This window comes from Acanthopagrus latus, chromosome 22 (genome assembly GCF_904848185.1).
Source record: "Acanthopagrus latus isolate v.2019 chromosome 22, fAcaLat1.1, whole genome shotgun sequence".
Taxonomy (NCBI): Eukaryota; Metazoa; Chordata; class Actinopteri; order Spariformes; family Sparidae; genus Acanthopagrus; species Acanthopagrus latus.
The window spans coordinates 9,288,850-9,307,356 of NC_051060.1; the positions used below are offsets into that span (position 1 = coordinate 9,288,850).

At 42.0% G+C, this 18,507-nt stretch overlaps 1 protein-coding gene across 2 annotated transcripts in view; it reads right to left on the minus strand.

The window, feature by feature from the left end:
* map3k5 (mitogen-activated protein kinase kinase kinase 5) overlaps nucleotides 1-18,507 on the minus strand; it is a 75,302-nt gene that overhangs the window by 5,286 nt on the left and 51,509 nt on the right. For both annotated transcript variants that reach the window (XM_037086274.1, XM_037086275.1), the window contains exons 14-26: nucleotides 17,014-17,095; nucleotides 14,967-15,100; nucleotides 13,154-13,281; nucleotides 12,892-13,028; nucleotides 11,212-11,317; nucleotides 7,753-7,910; nucleotides 4,902-5,079; nucleotides 4,098-4,115; nucleotides 3,396-3,573; nucleotides 2,153-2,321; nucleotides 1,843-2,028; nucleotides 1,011-1,116; nucleotides 111-354 (exon numbers count right to left, since the gene is read on the minus strand). In XM_037086274.1, coding sequence (XP_036942169.1) covers nucleotides 111-354; nucleotides 1,011-1,116; nucleotides 1,843-2,028; nucleotides 2,153-2,321; nucleotides 3,396-3,573; nucleotides 4,098-4,115; nucleotides 4,902-5,079; nucleotides 7,753-7,910; nucleotides 11,212-11,317; nucleotides 12,892-13,028; nucleotides 13,154-13,281; nucleotides 14,967-15,100; nucleotides 17,014-17,095 — 1,824 coding nt within the window. The remainder of the gene's footprint in view (nucleotides 1-110; nucleotides 355-1,010; nucleotides 1,117-1,842; nucleotides 2,029-2,152; nucleotides 2,322-3,395; nucleotides 3,574-4,097; nucleotides 4,116-4,901; nucleotides 5,080-7,752; nucleotides 7,911-11,211; nucleotides 11,318-12,891; nucleotides 13,029-13,153; nucleotides 13,282-14,966; nucleotides 15,101-17,013; nucleotides 17,096-18,507) is intronic.

Genomic DNA, 18,507 nt, shown 5'->3' on the forward strand with positions numbered 1-18,507 from the left:
GGGAGATTTATTCTTATTTTATCAACAAAATGTAAGAAGAAGTATTGAATAATTGACGACGTGACTGATGTGACTGATGTGTCTGCGTTGGATTTAATCACAGTGATTACCTGTTGGTCTCCAGCTTCATCCTCCCCAGCTCCATGCTCACGGAGTGCTGGGCATTATGAGACTCGTGGGAGACGGTGGAGCTGAGCGTGCTCACTCCTGACGTGGCCACGGTGTCGTCGTGAGCGGCGACGGGAGGCGCCCGGCTCAGGTGGGTGGAGTGTCTGTCGGGCTCAGCGTCGTCGTCCACGTCCTCCTGCTCGGCCGGGTCGCTCTCCGAGGCCAGACTGAAGTGAGGCCTCAGCTCTGGTCACACAAACACACAACACGTTACTGAAGTGATTTAAAATCAGCATTTTATTTGGTTATGTATTTTGTTATGGAAAAACATGCGTCTATGGAAAGTATAACTGAGTGTGCACATATATGTTATAATAACTCTGAGTTTCGGTCCATGCTTTAAACAGTGCAAGGGAGAATCTTTTTCTTTGATCCTGCATGAACGCTTGCATTTGTTTACCATGACAATTCATAATTTAACACCGATAGCTCTGCAGTAGAGCGGCGAACTGACTATTATTTTCACTGTCGATTAATCTGTCTGATTTATAAAGCTGTGACAATGAAACAAAATACTTGGCGGTGGATCTTCTGGGGCTTTGTTGGCCTTGAAATGAATGAAACAAGCACTACTCCACACAGCAGTGGCAGCCACAGTAACGCTCCCACGGCGGGGGGGGGCGTTCTCCACACAGGACACTTATCTTTAGTGCACATGTGGGCTGACTTTGTTGTTTTACTGTCGCTGAACATCCGGCAGTCTCCCAGATATGTCGTTCAACAAAGAGCTGTGACGACTGCAGCTTCCAGGGTGCAGTCCTGTATTTATCAGACAGCTCTGCCCTGAGGGACCGGTGATAACTCATTTAGGGGCGATCTGCTCGAGACACCGATGACGCTACCTGGCACCAGGATGGTGATGGCCGTCTGCACAGCTTTGCGGATGATGTTGTCCAGAGCGAACATCCAGTGAGGCTTGATGTTGTGGTTTCGCAGCACTTTGTTCACCTGAGGACGAGAAGAGTTTCACACTTTTACTGTGTTTTCTTACATTTTTATATTAAAAATGAATCTCTTTTTCACTTGAATAGATTTTTGTCAGACCAAATCTCCACAAATGGCCCTTAAAGGCCTAACACATTATGTTTGCTTTAATCTTCATTTTTGTACATATAAACTCCACAACAAACCAAACTCTGAATCCCCCCATTGTTATTTTCTAATTTATACTTTTCTCTCTCATCACCAACAGGAGGCATCAGAGCTCTATGTTCTTGCAGGATTACGCAACACCCCTTTACAAGTATGAAAACAACTGCTTGCTTCAGAATCATTTCATCTGCATAACTGCATTTCTGAGGGGGAGACCAGTTCAGGCTTTTTACAGACTGTGCAGCTGCTCCCGACAGATCCTCCTTTCACTCCCTCACTTAAAGGTTACACACATTTCTCTGTTATCTGTCTGATCTCCGTGCAGCAGGAGCGGCAACATGGCAGCCTGTCGGCAGCTCATGTGAAATGACAACAATTATACTGAAGTGTTCAGTGCCCATGGTTTATGCATAGGCTAGGAGCATCACTGCCTGCAAATAGGAGATGGATAATAGACAGGATCACATGCTGGGGATGCAAGAGGGAAGCAAAAGCACAGCCTTTGAGGAGGAGATCAGCTGACTGTCTCTGTAATCATTATCTGCTGCTGTGATGTTAGACGGCGTTTGTGTCCACACTCACAGCATCCTGGAAGCCGAACAGCACGACCTGCAGCTGACTGATGGCGGTGCTCTCAAAGTCCAGCTCCAGCTTGAGTTGAGACAGCGTGCTGGCGATGATTTTCCTGTCTGCCATGCGAACAAAGTCGGCCAGACTGACCACGAGGGTGGAGATGTGCTGAGGCTTCAGCTTCATCGCCTCAGAGCCCTGCAGGTGAGAGAGACAGACGCCATGACAGGTAAGGCTGAGGTGCACACTGAGCATGAGGGGTCTTCTATTTGGCGTATGCATTGATTTATGTGTCTGACTGGTGGCGTCATCCATGACTGACCTGTGTGAGGGCCTCCATCAGGTTGGCCACCACCTTGTCCTGGTCCTCGGTCAGGATGCGGTGCAGGGTGGCTCGTCTCTCGCTGTCCTTCCGCAGCATGAAGAAGCCTGAATCCTTCTCATCAGGGGACGGAGGCGCGCTGTGGTCCTCAAAGTTCTCCACTGGAATGCTGGGTAAAAAAAAAAGACATATGTTTTTGGATTCAGGTCTATAATGCAAAAATAATGCAGCTCCCACAATACACTTTGTAAACAAACATGCATGTAAAGGTCAGAATGCAAACAAAAGTGTATGTAAAACTGCTTTGACATCACTGATCTGAGTCCAGCAGAAATGGAAGATGTTAATGAGTTGTAAAAGATACAGGTTGACGACTCATTCAAGAAAACACATGGCAGCAGTCTGTGTGAGTGTCTCACAAAGTCCTGTGAGGGAAACGGATTGTATATTTGTATTTATCTCTTTTATGGTGATAATCTCGTAGTTCTTTGATACATTTTGACCAATGATACTTACTTTTACCTCAGACTATTATGTCATGTGTTCAAAAATATTCTAAGAAATTAGATGCATCTAGAGTTTCATAAATTGCATCACTCGCAAGATCAAAAAGATTTTGCCAGCACAATCTTTACATTTTGTTTTGGATCCGTTTGTGAATCAAGTGACTACAAGCAAAAAAGTTCAATTGTTTTCGTTACTGAATTAATGTGGTTCAGGCAAGAAGGATCAGAATACCTGAAAAAAATTATTGTAACAACAAATGTTTTCACCTGCCAAAACTTTACTGGTTTCACAGATGAAAATGAGAAAGATTATCCCGGCAAATTCATTTTCTTCGCCCGTTCTTAAGTAATGAACAGGCAACTGTTCGGAAACTGTTCAGATCACACTTCAAACATGGATCACCAGATTGTTTCCCCCCTCACTTCCCTGTTTCACTTCTGTACTATTGCAATTAAATGAGGAAAAAACTCACACATGCAGGTCACAGGCAGGTATGGCTTTGTTTAAAGGGGTCACTTGTTAAAAGAGGTTGGGACTGACTTACTGACTTACACCATTGTGTGGCACTAAAATAGTGTTTGCCTGAGAGCTGATTTTGAAAACCAGCTTAGTATTCATCAGTACGGCCATCCTGAGCAAACATTATGATGATCTAAGGTTGAGTCAAATGACTGAATATGCAGGGACGACCACCTTGACCCAGTTTAAAAACAGGCCCAGTCGCCTCTCATCCCACCTGAGGAAGAGCGACCTTGGCCCCTTGACATCTCTCTCGCTGTAGCACTTGACACTGGGCTTGAAGATGAAGGGGTTGGTGTTGAGGTCGTTGTCAGGGGAGACGGAGCCGTACTCGCTGCTGCTGCTGGTGTCCTCCACCACCACCGGCACCGGCAGGGAGATACTGCGCAGGTACTCTGAAGGACAAAATATTTTTGGCTTGTTGCCTCACTTATGCACTAACAGGCTGCACAGAGGGAATTTTTGTACCGCTGAGGAGACAGGAGCTGTTCTTTTCATAACAAAAAGAGCCAAAGCTCTGAAGAGGCTGAAATTAGTAAAAGCTCTGATGGGAAATTGGTTTCCTTTTCAGAAAAGACACAAAGAAAATCAGATAATATTCATTTATCAGGATCAGGGAGAAGAAGAGCTCTATCTTATACATCTGGCAGCAAATTACAGCCACTCTGTATAAATTATGAGACGCGTTATAAAGACTTGCAAGCATTTGGAGCGAAGTCATGTTGTGCAATGTCTATTTTGAGTTCTTGGAAAGGGCAGAGTCGTGCGAGGCAGGTAGCCACTCGCAGGAAAAAAAAAATGTAGCTTGGATACCCTTCAGCAGAGCAAGCAGATGTTTCATGCAACTGTCATGCAGACTATAAACTCATATCTGTAGTGGTAAACATGTCTGAGTAGTAGATAGAGTGAAGTAACTTACCTGACCCAGGTGTCAGAGCTGTAGGGGGGGAGAAAAAACACAACATGTGTCATCAGCAGCAACAAAACAGAACATGATTTCCATGTAAGACTGACAGAACAGTGTTTCCAAGTAGGCAGCGAGGCGCCAGCGTAAGAAAAATAAATAAAAATCTATTGTTGTGGTGCCAGGGTTCATGACAGCATCGCTGCTGCAGGGTGAGAACTGAGATCATTGTGTAATCCAGACAATGAAGATGAAGATAAGGGTGTGCTCAGGCTGCATAATAAACACAGTATCCACACTGCTCAGGTGCTATGTGGAACACAGCAAGAATCCAGTATTGATACAGTACAGATGGACTTAAAATACTTTTTTTTTCCCTTCTACTTGTGAGTGGCTGATCATTATGTGTAAAAACATGTTAAACACTACTGCATTTCTAGATGCAACCTGCTTTCCCACACAAGTGTCAGTTAATACCACCCTCATGTCTGTTCGCCAACTATGAAGCTTTTGCCAGGAGGCGGTTAGCCTAGCTTAGCATAAAAGACTGGAAGTAGGGGAAACGGCTGGCCTGGCCCAGGAGCATAACTTCTGTCTCTCCACCAGGACAGCAGTGACTGCCTGGAGTCTCGCTCTCAGAGGTGAAAACTTAAGGGAGTCATGCTCGTGGCCAAGAAACTGTCTACATGAACTCCTCATACAGATGTGAGCTGTTAATTTCAATGCTTGGTTTGTGGACAAATAAACATAAGTAATAGATGGGAATTACTTTATGCTAATGAGGATAGAAATGAAGATTCTCAGCTGAACTGGCCCCACCTGTGAAGCTGCTCTTGCTCTTCTTCTTGCGGCTGGTGACGGTGAGGAACTCGTCGGTGAGCAGGTCGAGGGCGGTGGCGCGGCGGTCCGGGTCGGGCTCAAAGCAGCGCAGGATGAAGGCTTTGGCCTCCAGCGACATGGACTCTGGGATCTCCGGGTGGATCTTAAACATGCCCACCTGCAGAGAAAGGACACAGAGAAGGAGCCCTGAATTGAGATATACAGAAAAACAAAAACACCAAAAAAAAAAAAAAAAAAAGATCAAACAAAGAGCACACTCTACACCTCTCAGGATAATCGTTTTATTCTCTGCGAGGACTCAGCTCATGTGTTAAGTGGTTACCGAGTGCACCATGATACTGCGCCTCAGGCCCAGCTGTAGTTCAGGGGCAGCACTTAAGGGCAATAACACTCAAAGTTCAAGCGCGAGCCTCTCATGACAATAAGAATGCTAGAAATTCCTGCCGTTGCTGTTGAGGAATGTTGATGTAAGATCAGCAGGGAGATGCCCCTCCCCTGAGACATTCCTCAAGGATGAGTGAGGAGCACATGAGGACTGTTTTTACTGTTTGTGTAACGTCTGAGTGGCAGACACACTGCAGACACGACACGAGATCCTGCCAGGGATAAGCAGGAGATTTCTGCCTCCATGAATTCTGTGATCTTTATCCAGAAAATGTGAAGCGCTCCCAGTTTCTCCTTTCATGCTTTGTTTACTAGAAGGTATATTCAGCGCTCCTCTGTGTCTGACTCCTCAGCCCTTTAATTATATCACAACTTATGGAACATTCCTCTAAGGAGTCCTTTAATGCTTTCCAGACAACCTTTAAAAACATCTTTACTGTCTTTAATGGGCCACACGTGCACGGCTAAGAACAATAACTCATGGGCGTGGAGCACTTTACATTTCCATCCAAAGCAAATACACAGCGCAAACTGAGCGGGTAAGGGACTTTACACAAAGACGGGTGCACACAGAGACTGGAAAACAAAACATGACGTGTTCTCGGCGAGCTGCTTGTGTTCAAACAAACGTTCACGCACGGGGCAATATTCGGAGTTTCTACTGGGCTGGATCACATTACAGCACGCAGGTGGAGACACAAGGCAGGTGCACAACGGCTGATTCACTGGTTTTGTTTCCATAAAAAGAGGAACTGATAAGTGCTGACGCCACACATGCAGATGGTGTCTTTCAAATGAATTAAGGGCTGAGAGGAAGCATGTTTTTTTGTAAACACAGTGGATTTAAAAAGGTATGAGGTATCAGTTTGCCCGCCAAGTAGATTTCCATAATTTGAATATGTCAGTGGCACTGTCAGTGTGAGTTTGGATAAAAGTCTTACAGCATTCTTAACTCTCACGTCTGGTCCCATAATGGGGGTCTAGTGATGACTGGTCATGCGCTTTAATCAGACGATAAGAAGAGAAACTTAACACGTGCTGTGGTAACGCTGAGGCACGCCATGTTTTAATTTCTGAAGTCTTGTGTATCTGTTGTTTAAATGACTTTCAATGTAATCTGATTATCCTCAAACTGTTGTGATCTTCTCCCATGATAAACCACCGCATGAGGTTTCAGATGTAGGCCACAAGATAACAACAACTCCATGACAACGACATGTGCCGATTAGGGCTGTGGTAAAATGCCTGTAGGTTAACCCACTCAACATTATCTAACTAAATAAACAAATGAATGAAATAATTGAATGTTAACCTTGGCATGGTTATGCTCTCTGATGCTAATGTCGGTTGCTGTGGTTGGATAAGATCGCCGTACAGGGTTTACAGTGGGAAAAAAATATGAATGTCGGAAATTAAGACAATAGAGAAAAAAATGAAATTTAAAATGAACAGTCAAAACAGTGTCAAATTAAGATAGCAACAACCTGCACCATCAGTTCGCTACACCACCATGACTATTAATAATTCTTAAAGATGAATACAATCTAAATTAGAACTTTTTTTTTTTTTTTGCATGACAGTATTTTGTTTCTCAGCTTACCGTTGCTGCACACAGGCCTGTGCATGCTATGCGTTCCTTTGTTTTGGCCTCAAAAAGCTTTTCACGTATGAATGTCACTGACTATAAGTGGCCTTAACAGCTGACAAAGTTTGGTCAGTAACATTAACAGAATATTAGTGTCAGATGGTTCGATATATAGATAATATACTGATTCTGAAGATTTTAATAGGTTTCAATTGTCATGTTCTGCAGCACCAATACACCAGCAGCATAGGAGGAGCTGTCTCACTCTGCTCCCCACAGTGAGCTGACACATGCCCCATCTGTAGCGCCCACATATCCCCTCCTCCTCCAGAAGTAAATGAACTTCCTGTAGATGCTGCTGTGCTGGACAAACAGTTCACAAGGCTTGTTATATTCATCTTTAAATAATAATCAATTCTATCCCTTGAATGTTGTTTCAACACTAAGCAACATGGCATCAATTATTATTTATTTTTCTAGGCACTGTATTGAAGTAAGAAATTACTGTATAGATATATACAACACCACAGAATATTCTTCAGAAACATCATAAACATGAATTAACAACTCAGTTTCATTGCAGTTAATTCTCTGTTCATACAACAACAGACTCCAACGTGAAACATATCTCAGATACTTTGTGCATATCAGGGGAGCAATTAAAAAAAGTTTTCCGACATGAGAACTGACCACATCCTCAGTTCTGCTCGGCTGCAGCTGTTCGCCGGCTCTGTTGATCAACACTTTGTGGAAGATGTCACTACAGAAACAGATGTCCGCCTGCCTTCTGCAGCCCGCTTGCTAAAATTAAACGCATCACCCAGAGGAATGATGGGACGTGTGGCTGCTGGTGTCTCTCACCTTGAACATAGCAGCCTGCGGCTCTCCCAGCTCATAGAAAGGTGGTTTCCCAGTGGCCATCTCTATGATGGTGCAGCCCAGAGACCAGATGTCTGCTGGCTTGCCGTATCCCCTCGGACCCTTGTCTATGATTTCAGGAGCCATGTACTGTAGTGTGCCTGGAAGAGAAACACATAGACAGAGATGATGTTCGTTAACGTAGACGCACATTAAATGTCAGAAACTATGCCAGTAATCGTGTAAAATACTTTCAGAGTGTATAACATTTTAAAAGGAGTCATCCCGCTGGCAATTTATCTGATATGTTTGGATTTGGATGTGTTTGTCTTATTAATTTATTGTAGAGGGTTTTAATTCTCGATTCTTTTAAATTTGTCCTTAGAAGTAGGTTGACATTTTGGGAAATACACTGATTTGCTTTGCGATTGTTTAACCCAACCCATTTCTTTGTCGAAACCGATAGAGAGCTTCAAGGATGATGTATTTTTTGTAGGCTAACCCAGAAGTTACCATCGCCATGGTTCCCTCGAACAAAACGCCCATAGGAATTGTTTTTCCATTAGATTTTGGATTATTTTAGAAAATAAGCTCTGGGGCTAACACAAGTTTGTGATGTTCATTTTGTTAAGCAAGATAATCTTCACAGATGAACAGCACTTTCATGAGTTTGAAGGGAAACCAGAAGAAGTAAAAAGCAAATGCTAGACAGAACTAAGATTCCTACTAAATTACACTATACGCACAATTTCCTATAAATTGTTAATCCATAAATTGGAAAGTTTGAGAGTAGTTTGTCAACCTCTGTCATTGTTAGCTATCATCTTTAAAAGACACTTACCAACTCGCATGTGGGGTATTTACTAATGTGTTCTATGTCACAGAAAAAAACCCAAAACAAAACAAGACATTCTCTTAAGCTTATGCCACAGACCTCTTTCAGACACTGACTTTAATTGGAAGTGCAAAAATTCTACTCATTTTCATGTTTTAGGAGTCGTTCCTGCGGCACTCGTTAACTTCCTGGAGTCTCTACTGTGGAAATTGCTCTAAACCAAGAAATAGTTCAGATGTAACCCCCGGCGATTTGTTGTTTTTATCATTCAGTCCTTGTTCGGATTAGAAAGGGGATAAGACAAGATGTACTGTTATTGATCCCACGTAGGAGACTTTCAATTTGACACAGCAGCACAAGGGAAATGATAAGAATTACCAGAGTGAGGCAGAACTAAAGAGACGTTTTTAAGAGAAAAAATAAAACAGAATCAAATATAAATATACTCGAATAAATAGTATCAAGCAGGATAGAAACGTTGTATATCGTAGATTGGTGTGTATATACCTGTGCATTGTTCATGTAAATGTGCAAAAGACTGAGATACACACACAATGTATACATGTGCAATTTAGGATTATTCAGACAAGATGCGTGTTAATTAGTGAGCTTTATTTAGATTTGTTAGCTGTGGACACTAGCTAAATCAGTCTTAATGCTAAGCTAAGCTAAGCTAATAGCCTGCTGGCCCCCGCTTCCATCAGACAGATACGAAGTTGGCACCAACCTTGTCATTACTTCAACTTCACAAAATCTTGAACTGCTCCTTTAAAATGCAATACACACAATCATGTAGATCAGTCTCAATGCTAAGCTAAGCTAACTGGCTGCAGCTTTATATTCATCCAACAAACATAAGAGTGGTAACGATCTTCTCATCCAGCCCTTCGCAAGAGAGATAATCAATTTTTTTTTTCTGTGAAACTGTGAACCTGATGATTAAAGTGTGAGGTCTTCCCCTGTTTCACACCTAATAAATTAGTAAATTAATAAATTAAGTCACGTAATGACAGAGAAAACAAACTCTGACTAATCTTAATTACATTCTGCACGTCAATAGCTGAAGGAAAAGCGCGTCAAACCCGCCCTCAGGTGTAATAAACCAACATTTGCTCTTTTTGCATTCAGCAGCCTTGTGTATAGCGCTCAATATGAAAACAGGCCTTGCAGATGAAAAAGTCTTTAAAACGCATTCATAACATCCAGCTGCACTTGATCAATTTTCAAGGTAACAAAATGTTTCAGTCAGTAAAAGGTAAAAGCAGCAGCATCATGTGAAAGAAACCCACGTAAATGCCCCAAATAGCATTGCATTGAGTCTAATTATAAGTTGCCTCGCTCTGACACAATTCTCAAAAATGACCAATTGGGTTACAGGGGCCTTATCAGGGCTTATGGCCTCAGGTGAGACACAGCAAAGAGCCTTTCTGTGCTGCCAAGTAATCGCAGCTCAGTCCAAAGTAACATTTCAGCTCTCTATTCAAAGGACTCTTTTGTTCTAATAATAGCTCGCTGGACGGCGTGTGCTGCTTTTAGAGGCTCGCGTACTGAGCTAAAAACAGGCAGGGACACATTTATAGCAGAATGAGCTATAAAAAGGAGTAGCCCAGTTTCCTGAAAGAGCTCCACCAGCAGGGTAAGTCCTTGTCTATACCAATCAGCTGCCAGATGGTCTAATCTAAGAGGTCAAACGGAGCTGCAATTGGCTGCCGTGGTGGCGACATCACACAGGCACAAACCTGCCCTGCAGACTCAGGCCAAACCCAGCGTCTCCCAATACAAACAGCCTTTGAAGTCACTTATGTACATAAACCCTGAGGAGCACAAGAGAAAAAGGAATTGATCTGAGAAAATAAAGTTTTTCCAGGATTATTTTTTTAGTATAGTTTTTTTTCCATATGTGAAAGATTTCTGAGTTGTGTCTAGAGTGCCTTGAGAAATAAAACGTTTTAGCTTTTTAGTTTTTATTTCTATGTAGAACATGGGATTGCGGTGCACTTCTGCCTCTTGGGGCTGTAATGAGAATTACAGAAACACTTAAAAAAGATCCTGACAATAAAAATTACCCATCAAAACTTTCACAAGATGAAAATAAAAGAAACCTTAAAATAATGATCCTGGAAAACTGTTCACCTGTTTTAAGTGTGTTTTTAATGTGATAATGGAGCCTACATTCTTCTAAAAATTCAAAATTAGATTTCCAAATCTTTTTTTTGTTTTTTTTTTACTTGCCTCTCAGGGCTTCCGTACATCATTGATACCTGTCAAGATGTTGTCAGATAAAAAAGTCATTCTGGCAAAACTTTAATATCCGTCCATCCAACCTGTTTTCACAAACAAAAGAAAAAAAACCCAAAGAAAACAAACGAGCAAAAAACTAAAACTTTAATTGCCAAGTAAGATAAAACCCTTAGAAACATTGAAAATGTATTATTTGAGGGTTTTCTCTCATTTGCCTCTCAGGGCCTCCACACTAACTGGCCAAGGAACTGAGGCTGATTACTGTTGTTTCCTGAAAATGCAGACTTTTCAGAAGTTTAACTGACACTTGAAGTATTGTTGAAGGCTGGTGTGTGAACAGGAAGCGGGGCGTGATTAAGTCTGGCAGCCGGTAGGTCAAAGCGTACCTGTGAAAGTCTCCGTGCAGGGGTTGATCCCCGCCAACCTCTTGGATGTGCCAAAATCTGATATCTTCAGGACGCCGCTGTAGGTGTTGATGAGAACATTATCACCCTGCGGAATTGAAAAGACATGCATGAGAACAGCGCGCAAACCATTCCCTCGCACAAATTCCCCAGTCACGATGGCATTGAGATACTGCTGAAGCAGCTGCAGATCCCTGAAGGTGACAAACAGCAGGTTACAACACGGTGCGTGGGAGGTCGAGGGCGACGTCCCGGCCAAAACAAGGTGATTAACATTTGAGCGCCGTTAATGACGCTTATATGACCGTGTTGTTGAATCAGGTGGATGCACGGGGGGGAAGAGGCTGCTGGACCTAATGACTGTGTGTGATGGAAGTGTTATCAGTGTTGGTTTGTCATAACTGAGATAAAACAGGGAGGGGATTTTACAGAGGAGAAAGAGAAGTCGGGCTTTACCGAGCCGCGGAGAGAGTGCTGTGGGCCGCTGTTTGAACACGTCACACCAAATCAAATTTACTGTGAGTTCTCAAACAAAGACAGAGAAACTGAAGTTCTGCAGCCCTTGAATAATTCACCCAGTGTCTTACTTGATATTAATTACATAGCGTGTGTCCGTCTGCGCTTGTTTGTGGTCTGGGATTCATCAGTGTCTTTGGGTGGGTAGCTGTGTTTTTCTTTTTGTATTGTTTTTCTTCTTTTTTGTTGCATTTTCTTGTAATTGCTTAATTTTTCTGCACATTAATTCATCGATCCAACCGTTTAAGCTTTATTTTTACATGTTGGCACACCGAGAGTAGTTACCCTCTTTTTCCTGGCTGTTCTCTGCTTGGAGGACAAAGAAAGACCCCTAAACCTAACCCAGAAAAAAAAGCAGACAGACTGTACTCATCATTAGATATGCTATAAATAAAATCATTTTGCCTTACAAACCTCTAGTCTGCAGTCCTTTAGTTTTTCTTAAATTGACATTTTTCCAGAGCTCACCTGATGCTAAGCTAAGGTTTAGTGTGCCTCCCACATATCACCTGTCAATCAAACCCTGTGGACACTGGCCAGCACTGACTTCTCTCCCCTGCATTTCCTACTCACAAAGTTTAGGAGTGTGTACACAGTGCACCATTTTCTTGTCTGTTAAGTTTATCGTCTCCAACACGCAGGAGCCCGACACGCACCTCACCAACCTCACTCCCTTGTTTCTGCTTGTGATGACGCAGAGATGACACTGACGTCTCACATTCACCGGCTGCCCCCCCCCCCCCTTTTTGTTTTTTCTTTTGGTTTACTTAAACTGACATTTATTCAGTGCACCGCCCACATATCACCTGTCAATCAGACAGTGTGGCTACCAGCCAGTACTGACATCTTTCCCCCTGGATTTCCTGTAAACAAAGTTTACATTTCTGAGGAAGGTGCACTATATTTCTGGTCTGCTCAGGCACTGCAGCTCTAACTGCACATGCTAACTTCCCATGCTCTTCCATCTTTAACAACAGAATGCAGATGATAACATGAAATCCCCTCGTGCTAATGGAACGTCAGATGAGACGTCAGGGTCCACAAAACAGGGTTATTATAAAAGATGGGGTTATTATAAGACGCCTCTGATGCAGCAAGGCTGATACAAACAGAATATTAATTGCACGGTAGCATCTGTTCGGTCACCTTGATGTCTCTGTGTGCTATCTGGTTGTCGTGCAGGTATTTGAGTCCCTCGAGGATCTGCCGGGTGTAGAAGCCAATGGTGGACTCGTTGTTTTTCAGAGGGCCCCATTTGGACCTCAGCAGCGCAGACAGACTCCCTGGATGAAGGAAAAAAACACATGAAGTACAGAGACAACAGGTTCATGGAGGATTTCCTTTAGACAATAGTTAAGACTCCATATTACATTCGTTCCCCTTTTTATAAGAACATATCGGCTCTCACCTCCAGGCACCTGCTCCATGAAGATCTTTATGAAGCCGTTCTCGCTGAGGGAGCCGAGGTACTGGACAATGTTCTTGTGCTTTAAGTGCTTGTGAAGAGCGATCTCCTCGTGGAGCGGCTGAGAGTACCTGCATTTAAACAAACACAAGAGACCAAGACGCTAGGTTACAGATGCTAGAGAGGAACAGATCACAGGAAGATTAATCTTAATCCCAGAAAACAGGTTCGTTAGGTGTGGCTGGAACAGCTCCAGTGCAGGATGCCATGCTGATGCAACGCTAGAGAAGAAGGTTAAACACTGACGAAGTTACACTTATTAAAGGACAGATGTTACTGTCTCCACGTTTTGCATGTTTTTCTTTAATATTAAAGACTTTAAATTAAATTCTCCTGTTGTTAACACAAATAGAAGGTAATTCTATAGTTCTTTGACTGTTAACAAACAATGAAATCATTTACAAACCATTTATCAAGCAGTTGTAAAGAGTTGTGAACAACAGTTGCATGAACAACTATATTTATAATATCTATATATTTATATATATTTCTAGTACAACACAGTATTTTTTAAAGAATATAAGTAATATATAAGTAATGTAAACATCAGTTGCATCCTTATAATAAACAGTTGGTTAATGAATGGTTTATAAAGCATTTCATTCTTTGTTAACAGTTACAGCAAGAAAAAACTGAAGTTTAATTTAACTATCAATTTACCATTTCTTTACAATGGTAAGTGTTAACGATTTATTTGTTGGAAAAGGTCCCAATTTTAATTGAAGACTACTGAACTGTACTGAAAAATTAAGCGTAACATCTCATGTCACATACTGCCTGATAAGAAGTTGACTGATTGATGGATTGAGTGTGCAGTATTCATTGCATGGCTTATGGAGATGTCACTGCCGCTTGTCTTGCTTCCTCCAAGTAAACAGCATAGATACAGATGATATGCCAGCAGCTGAACAAATAAACCTGAAAACCATGCCTACCAGCAGTTTATCTCACTTTCAGCTCCCAGAGTGAATCACACACTCTGCTTCTGTCTCTTTTCCCGTCTTGGGATTTCAATCCTCTCCTGAATTATTTACCCTAATTCTCCACATTCTTCACCGCTGAGTGCCCGGCTGACTTGCTAATATGATTAGCGGCAGTGAAATCATCTCATCTGTGAGAGAGCCTGTTGGGGAGCTATGAGGAGACAGCCGAGTTTGAGCGGTGGCTGCGGTGGGAATTCGAGGTGGAGGGTGGGAGCTTTTGCCTTCACGGCTTCACACAACCCGTCACTCAAGTGGATTCCAGCCCACTGAACACCAGGAACCACCGGGGACTCGCGCTCTCAGTCGGGGAGGGGGGGAGCAGTATATCAGTAGCTCACACACCTGTTCATATTCTGCAGTGGATATTAAAAACGAGATTGGCAGAGACTGCTTGAAAACTGCAAAGGTCAGTGGGTGACCAAGAATATTAGGGATTCATCCTCTGGGGACCATAAATACTCACAGGGAAGAAACATGGATGTAAATGATCTCTGATTTTAAGTACTTAATTTATGAGGAAGGAAACAGGAGTCTGTTGTCGTGCTGCAACAATACATATCCAAATCCAATTTCCTAATAAGCTGATGGCAGAGTGACATCACTACTATCAGACTTCTGAGGCCAAAAATGGGAGAAGCTTGTGCCTGTAACATCACATGACGACACCTACTTACATGAAAGTGAAGTGGCGGTGACAAAAATGTTCTTCTGTGTGAAACCTTTCAGCGTGAGAAATTAAAGTGAACATGAGAAACATCTGAGGCAAGTCTCACCTGCTGTCTCTCTCTGGGATCTCTTTGATGGCCAGGCGGACCTGGTTGCTGAGGTCTCGGCCTGCGTACACCACTCCGAATGTACCTTTACCCAGAACCACCCTCTCTCCGTGCTCATCGTACTCATAGTCGTACTGTGGAGACAAGAGCAACAAGGCAGTTTGATAGTGGTAATGGATTTTAATGTAGATTTAACAGCATATCAGTCACTGAAAACCTGATTATGTCTTCTCACTGTACCTGGAGTGTTTCATTACAGATTAAAGGGTAACTCCACCAGTTTTATACATTAAAGTTTGTTTTACTTTTGCATATGTGATAAAAGTAGCACAATATAAAACTTTTTGTGACTCCAGAAGAAGCTGCATGTAATCTGATAACTCGCCACCAGTGATGTTACTTAGAGGTTAAGTTGAATTGTGGGTAATGTAGGCACCAGGTGTTGAAAAGCAGTCCACTCGTCTTTATAGACAGTTTAAAAACACATTATCAAAATCCATATAGCAGGACCAGAGACATCACCTTTTTCATTCAACGCATTCTTCTTCCTTTTCAAAATCTGCCATCTGCCATTACCCACAATGCTACTGAGTAGGCCACCAAGTGACATCACCAGAGGCAAGTTATGAGATTACACACAGCTTCCTCTGGAGCCACAAAAGATTTTTATCACTCTTCCACACACTTTAATGTGTACAACTGATGAACTAACCCTTTAAGGTAATGCTCGTGCATGTAAAGCAGGCTCCAAGCGTGATAAAACACCAGAGACAAAAAGCATTTGTTTTCTTTTAATCCTTCAAACATACATTCACTTTTAATTCAAACAAACATAATACAGAAAACTGGCAGGTTGATTATTTTTAAGTGATTTAACAGATTACAACACATTTTAATTTATTTGGTATTTTCCCAAGCTCAATAAACATTTTATTTGTTATCAATAAGTATTATCATTATTTGTTAGGCACTATGTGGTTTTGGAATAGAAATCCAAACTCACAATCATAAAGTTTACAATATTAACAAGGTACAAACAAAAGCCTTCCTTTCAGTAGACTTTCCCCCGTGTGTTTTGTAACTGTACTGTTATGTTCTTTGACAGGTTTTTAACATTCTTACAAGATTATCAGATTATTGGTCGTTTCTTTGTAATCAGATTACTTGTTACATTGATTCCATGGCCCTGGACAACCTTAGTAAGAGAGGCTCAACTGATGTTCTTTTCTTTCTGATTCGTGTGATTAATGTTTACAGGAAACAAGCTGAGTCCCATCGTTTTAGGACATGTTGTGTCGTAAAGAAAAAAATGGCTCTTGAGAAAAACCTGTTGGACATTTGATCTGTGCCGTGCCGCTGACTCAAAAAAGGCGCGGCAGCGTTTTTGTGTAATTAGCTTTTCTTTTCCCGAGGCTCCGCTGGGAAGACAGGTGAATGAAGCAGCAGGTGTCTGTTCTCTCCTGTCAAAGCAGACAAAGCGCACAAGCTAAATCCAGGTCTTATCCCAGCAGGTTGCTGTTCGTTGTCTCTGGGTTTGCTGCTGAGTTTTGATCCAGTTATTCTAATGCAAACTGTGGTGAACTGAATCAGAAAATCCAGAGTTCGTACGCACTTCACAAAGGATCTTTGTCGAAAGACGTTATGTTATGAAAAGCGAGAGAAAATGCACATCAAGGCTTATTAACGGTTTACAGATCGTTTTGTGGCACATTTTTTTTCTGTCAGTGCTTCAAATCTTTGGATAGCAAAAAACCTCAATCACATCATATTTCCTGTGACATTTAAAAAAAGGCACCGCAGAGACACAACAGGATGTAACAACACAATGCTGAGACAAACAAACAGGCACAGTGTTTCTTGGTACCCTGCACTGAAACGAGCTGCATTACTGCATAGCTTGGAAAAGTTATGTATTTTGTCTAAATCTGTGTTGGGGGCAAGACGTTCTGACTCTCTCGGCTCTCTCAAATGCGTGATACTACTGCACCAGAAGAGAGCTTTCAGAAATGAGCATCAAACTTGTGAATCCAGTCATCAGTCCTCTCACCTCTAAGGCGTCGGTGTCACAGTCTCCCTCCTCTGGACCCTTCCAGGCCTCCTCTGTTATGCTGTTGACCATATCGCAGAATCTGCCAAAGAAAAGGCATATGAGTCACAAGTACACAGATCGCACACATATCTACAAGGATGCCTATAAATATAAAGCAGAGTCCTAATGTTTGTGGACCATTTTTTATTGTTTTGGCGTCTGATTTGTATTAAAACAATAAAGAATGGCCAACTTTGAGAGTAAAGTGGGTGAAGGCGTGATTGTGTCCATGTTTAGTGTTTACAAATGTGACTAAACAGTTAACACAAAGTTTACAGATATAATAAAAACACTTTTTACGAATTAAATGAATGTGAAAAATGTTTTAATAAAATGTGAGTTACTTTATGATGTCACTGTTTCCATGGCATTGCAGTTCCGCCATGTGTCACGTTTAATTATCTAAATCCTTTTATTGTAGAAGGAAGGACACTTCATTTCAGGACAGTTTAATTTGTACTTTGGGACTTGGGTGAAAAAATTCAACTTGAGGCAATGTTTTGCATATCAATTTTGTACAAATGGAAACTAACGGATGTCTGGCAATGTAGCAAAAACATCTTAAAATCAAGAACTGTACAGCATAGATTTAAAAATGGAAAGCAAAAAAGTGAATGAATATATTCATAGTTTTGGTCACAGAGGTTAATTATCTTTTTTAATTTCCAGACTTTTAATTGTCTAATTTAATCTAACTGTTCAGTTTTTAAACAAAAATTATAGCTTTGTTTAGAAGCGTGTTGTATAAATACAGTTATTGTACGTTTTGTATTATCAATGCACTGTTCCAACAGTATAATATTTCTCCATTACAACAAAGTGCAGGTAAAAAAAAAAAAAAAAGCTGTAAGTGATCCTCACAGCTCAGGCGTTTGGTTTGTTGTACATTTCATCCAGAGTGAATCACATTAATAAAGATAATTTGCACATGTTGTCGGAGATCCACTGAGTCCATATTGTGATAGTGCGTGGCAGTAATTAGCAGGTGGTCTCATCTAGAATGAGGTTACAGTATGTTTACACGCACACCTCCTCCACAAATATATACAGTATAATGACCTTTACACACACGCTGTGAATTAGCACGTCGCCTCATTGTGCTGTCACACATGCAGAGCCTGCAGGTGTGCACAATCAGACTGGGTCTCCTCCTCTCTCCCGACAGCGTTTTGTTCTATCCTTCCCATCTTCCTTCCTTCTCACCTGTCCTCGTCCCTCTCTTCCTCCTGTCACTCCTTTCCGTCTCTACTAAAGGAGAGCAGCTTCATAACAACAGCCGGCGTGACTCACTGACTCTCACACTCCACATGACTGGAAGTGCTCGGGAGCCTACGATGTGAGAGTCACAAGTCTGAACACTCAGTGCTTCACCGAAGAACACGATGGAAATGAAACAAGGTGCGCTCGTGGTGACGGGGAACTGCGAAATTTCCCACCTGAGAGAAGAACTGA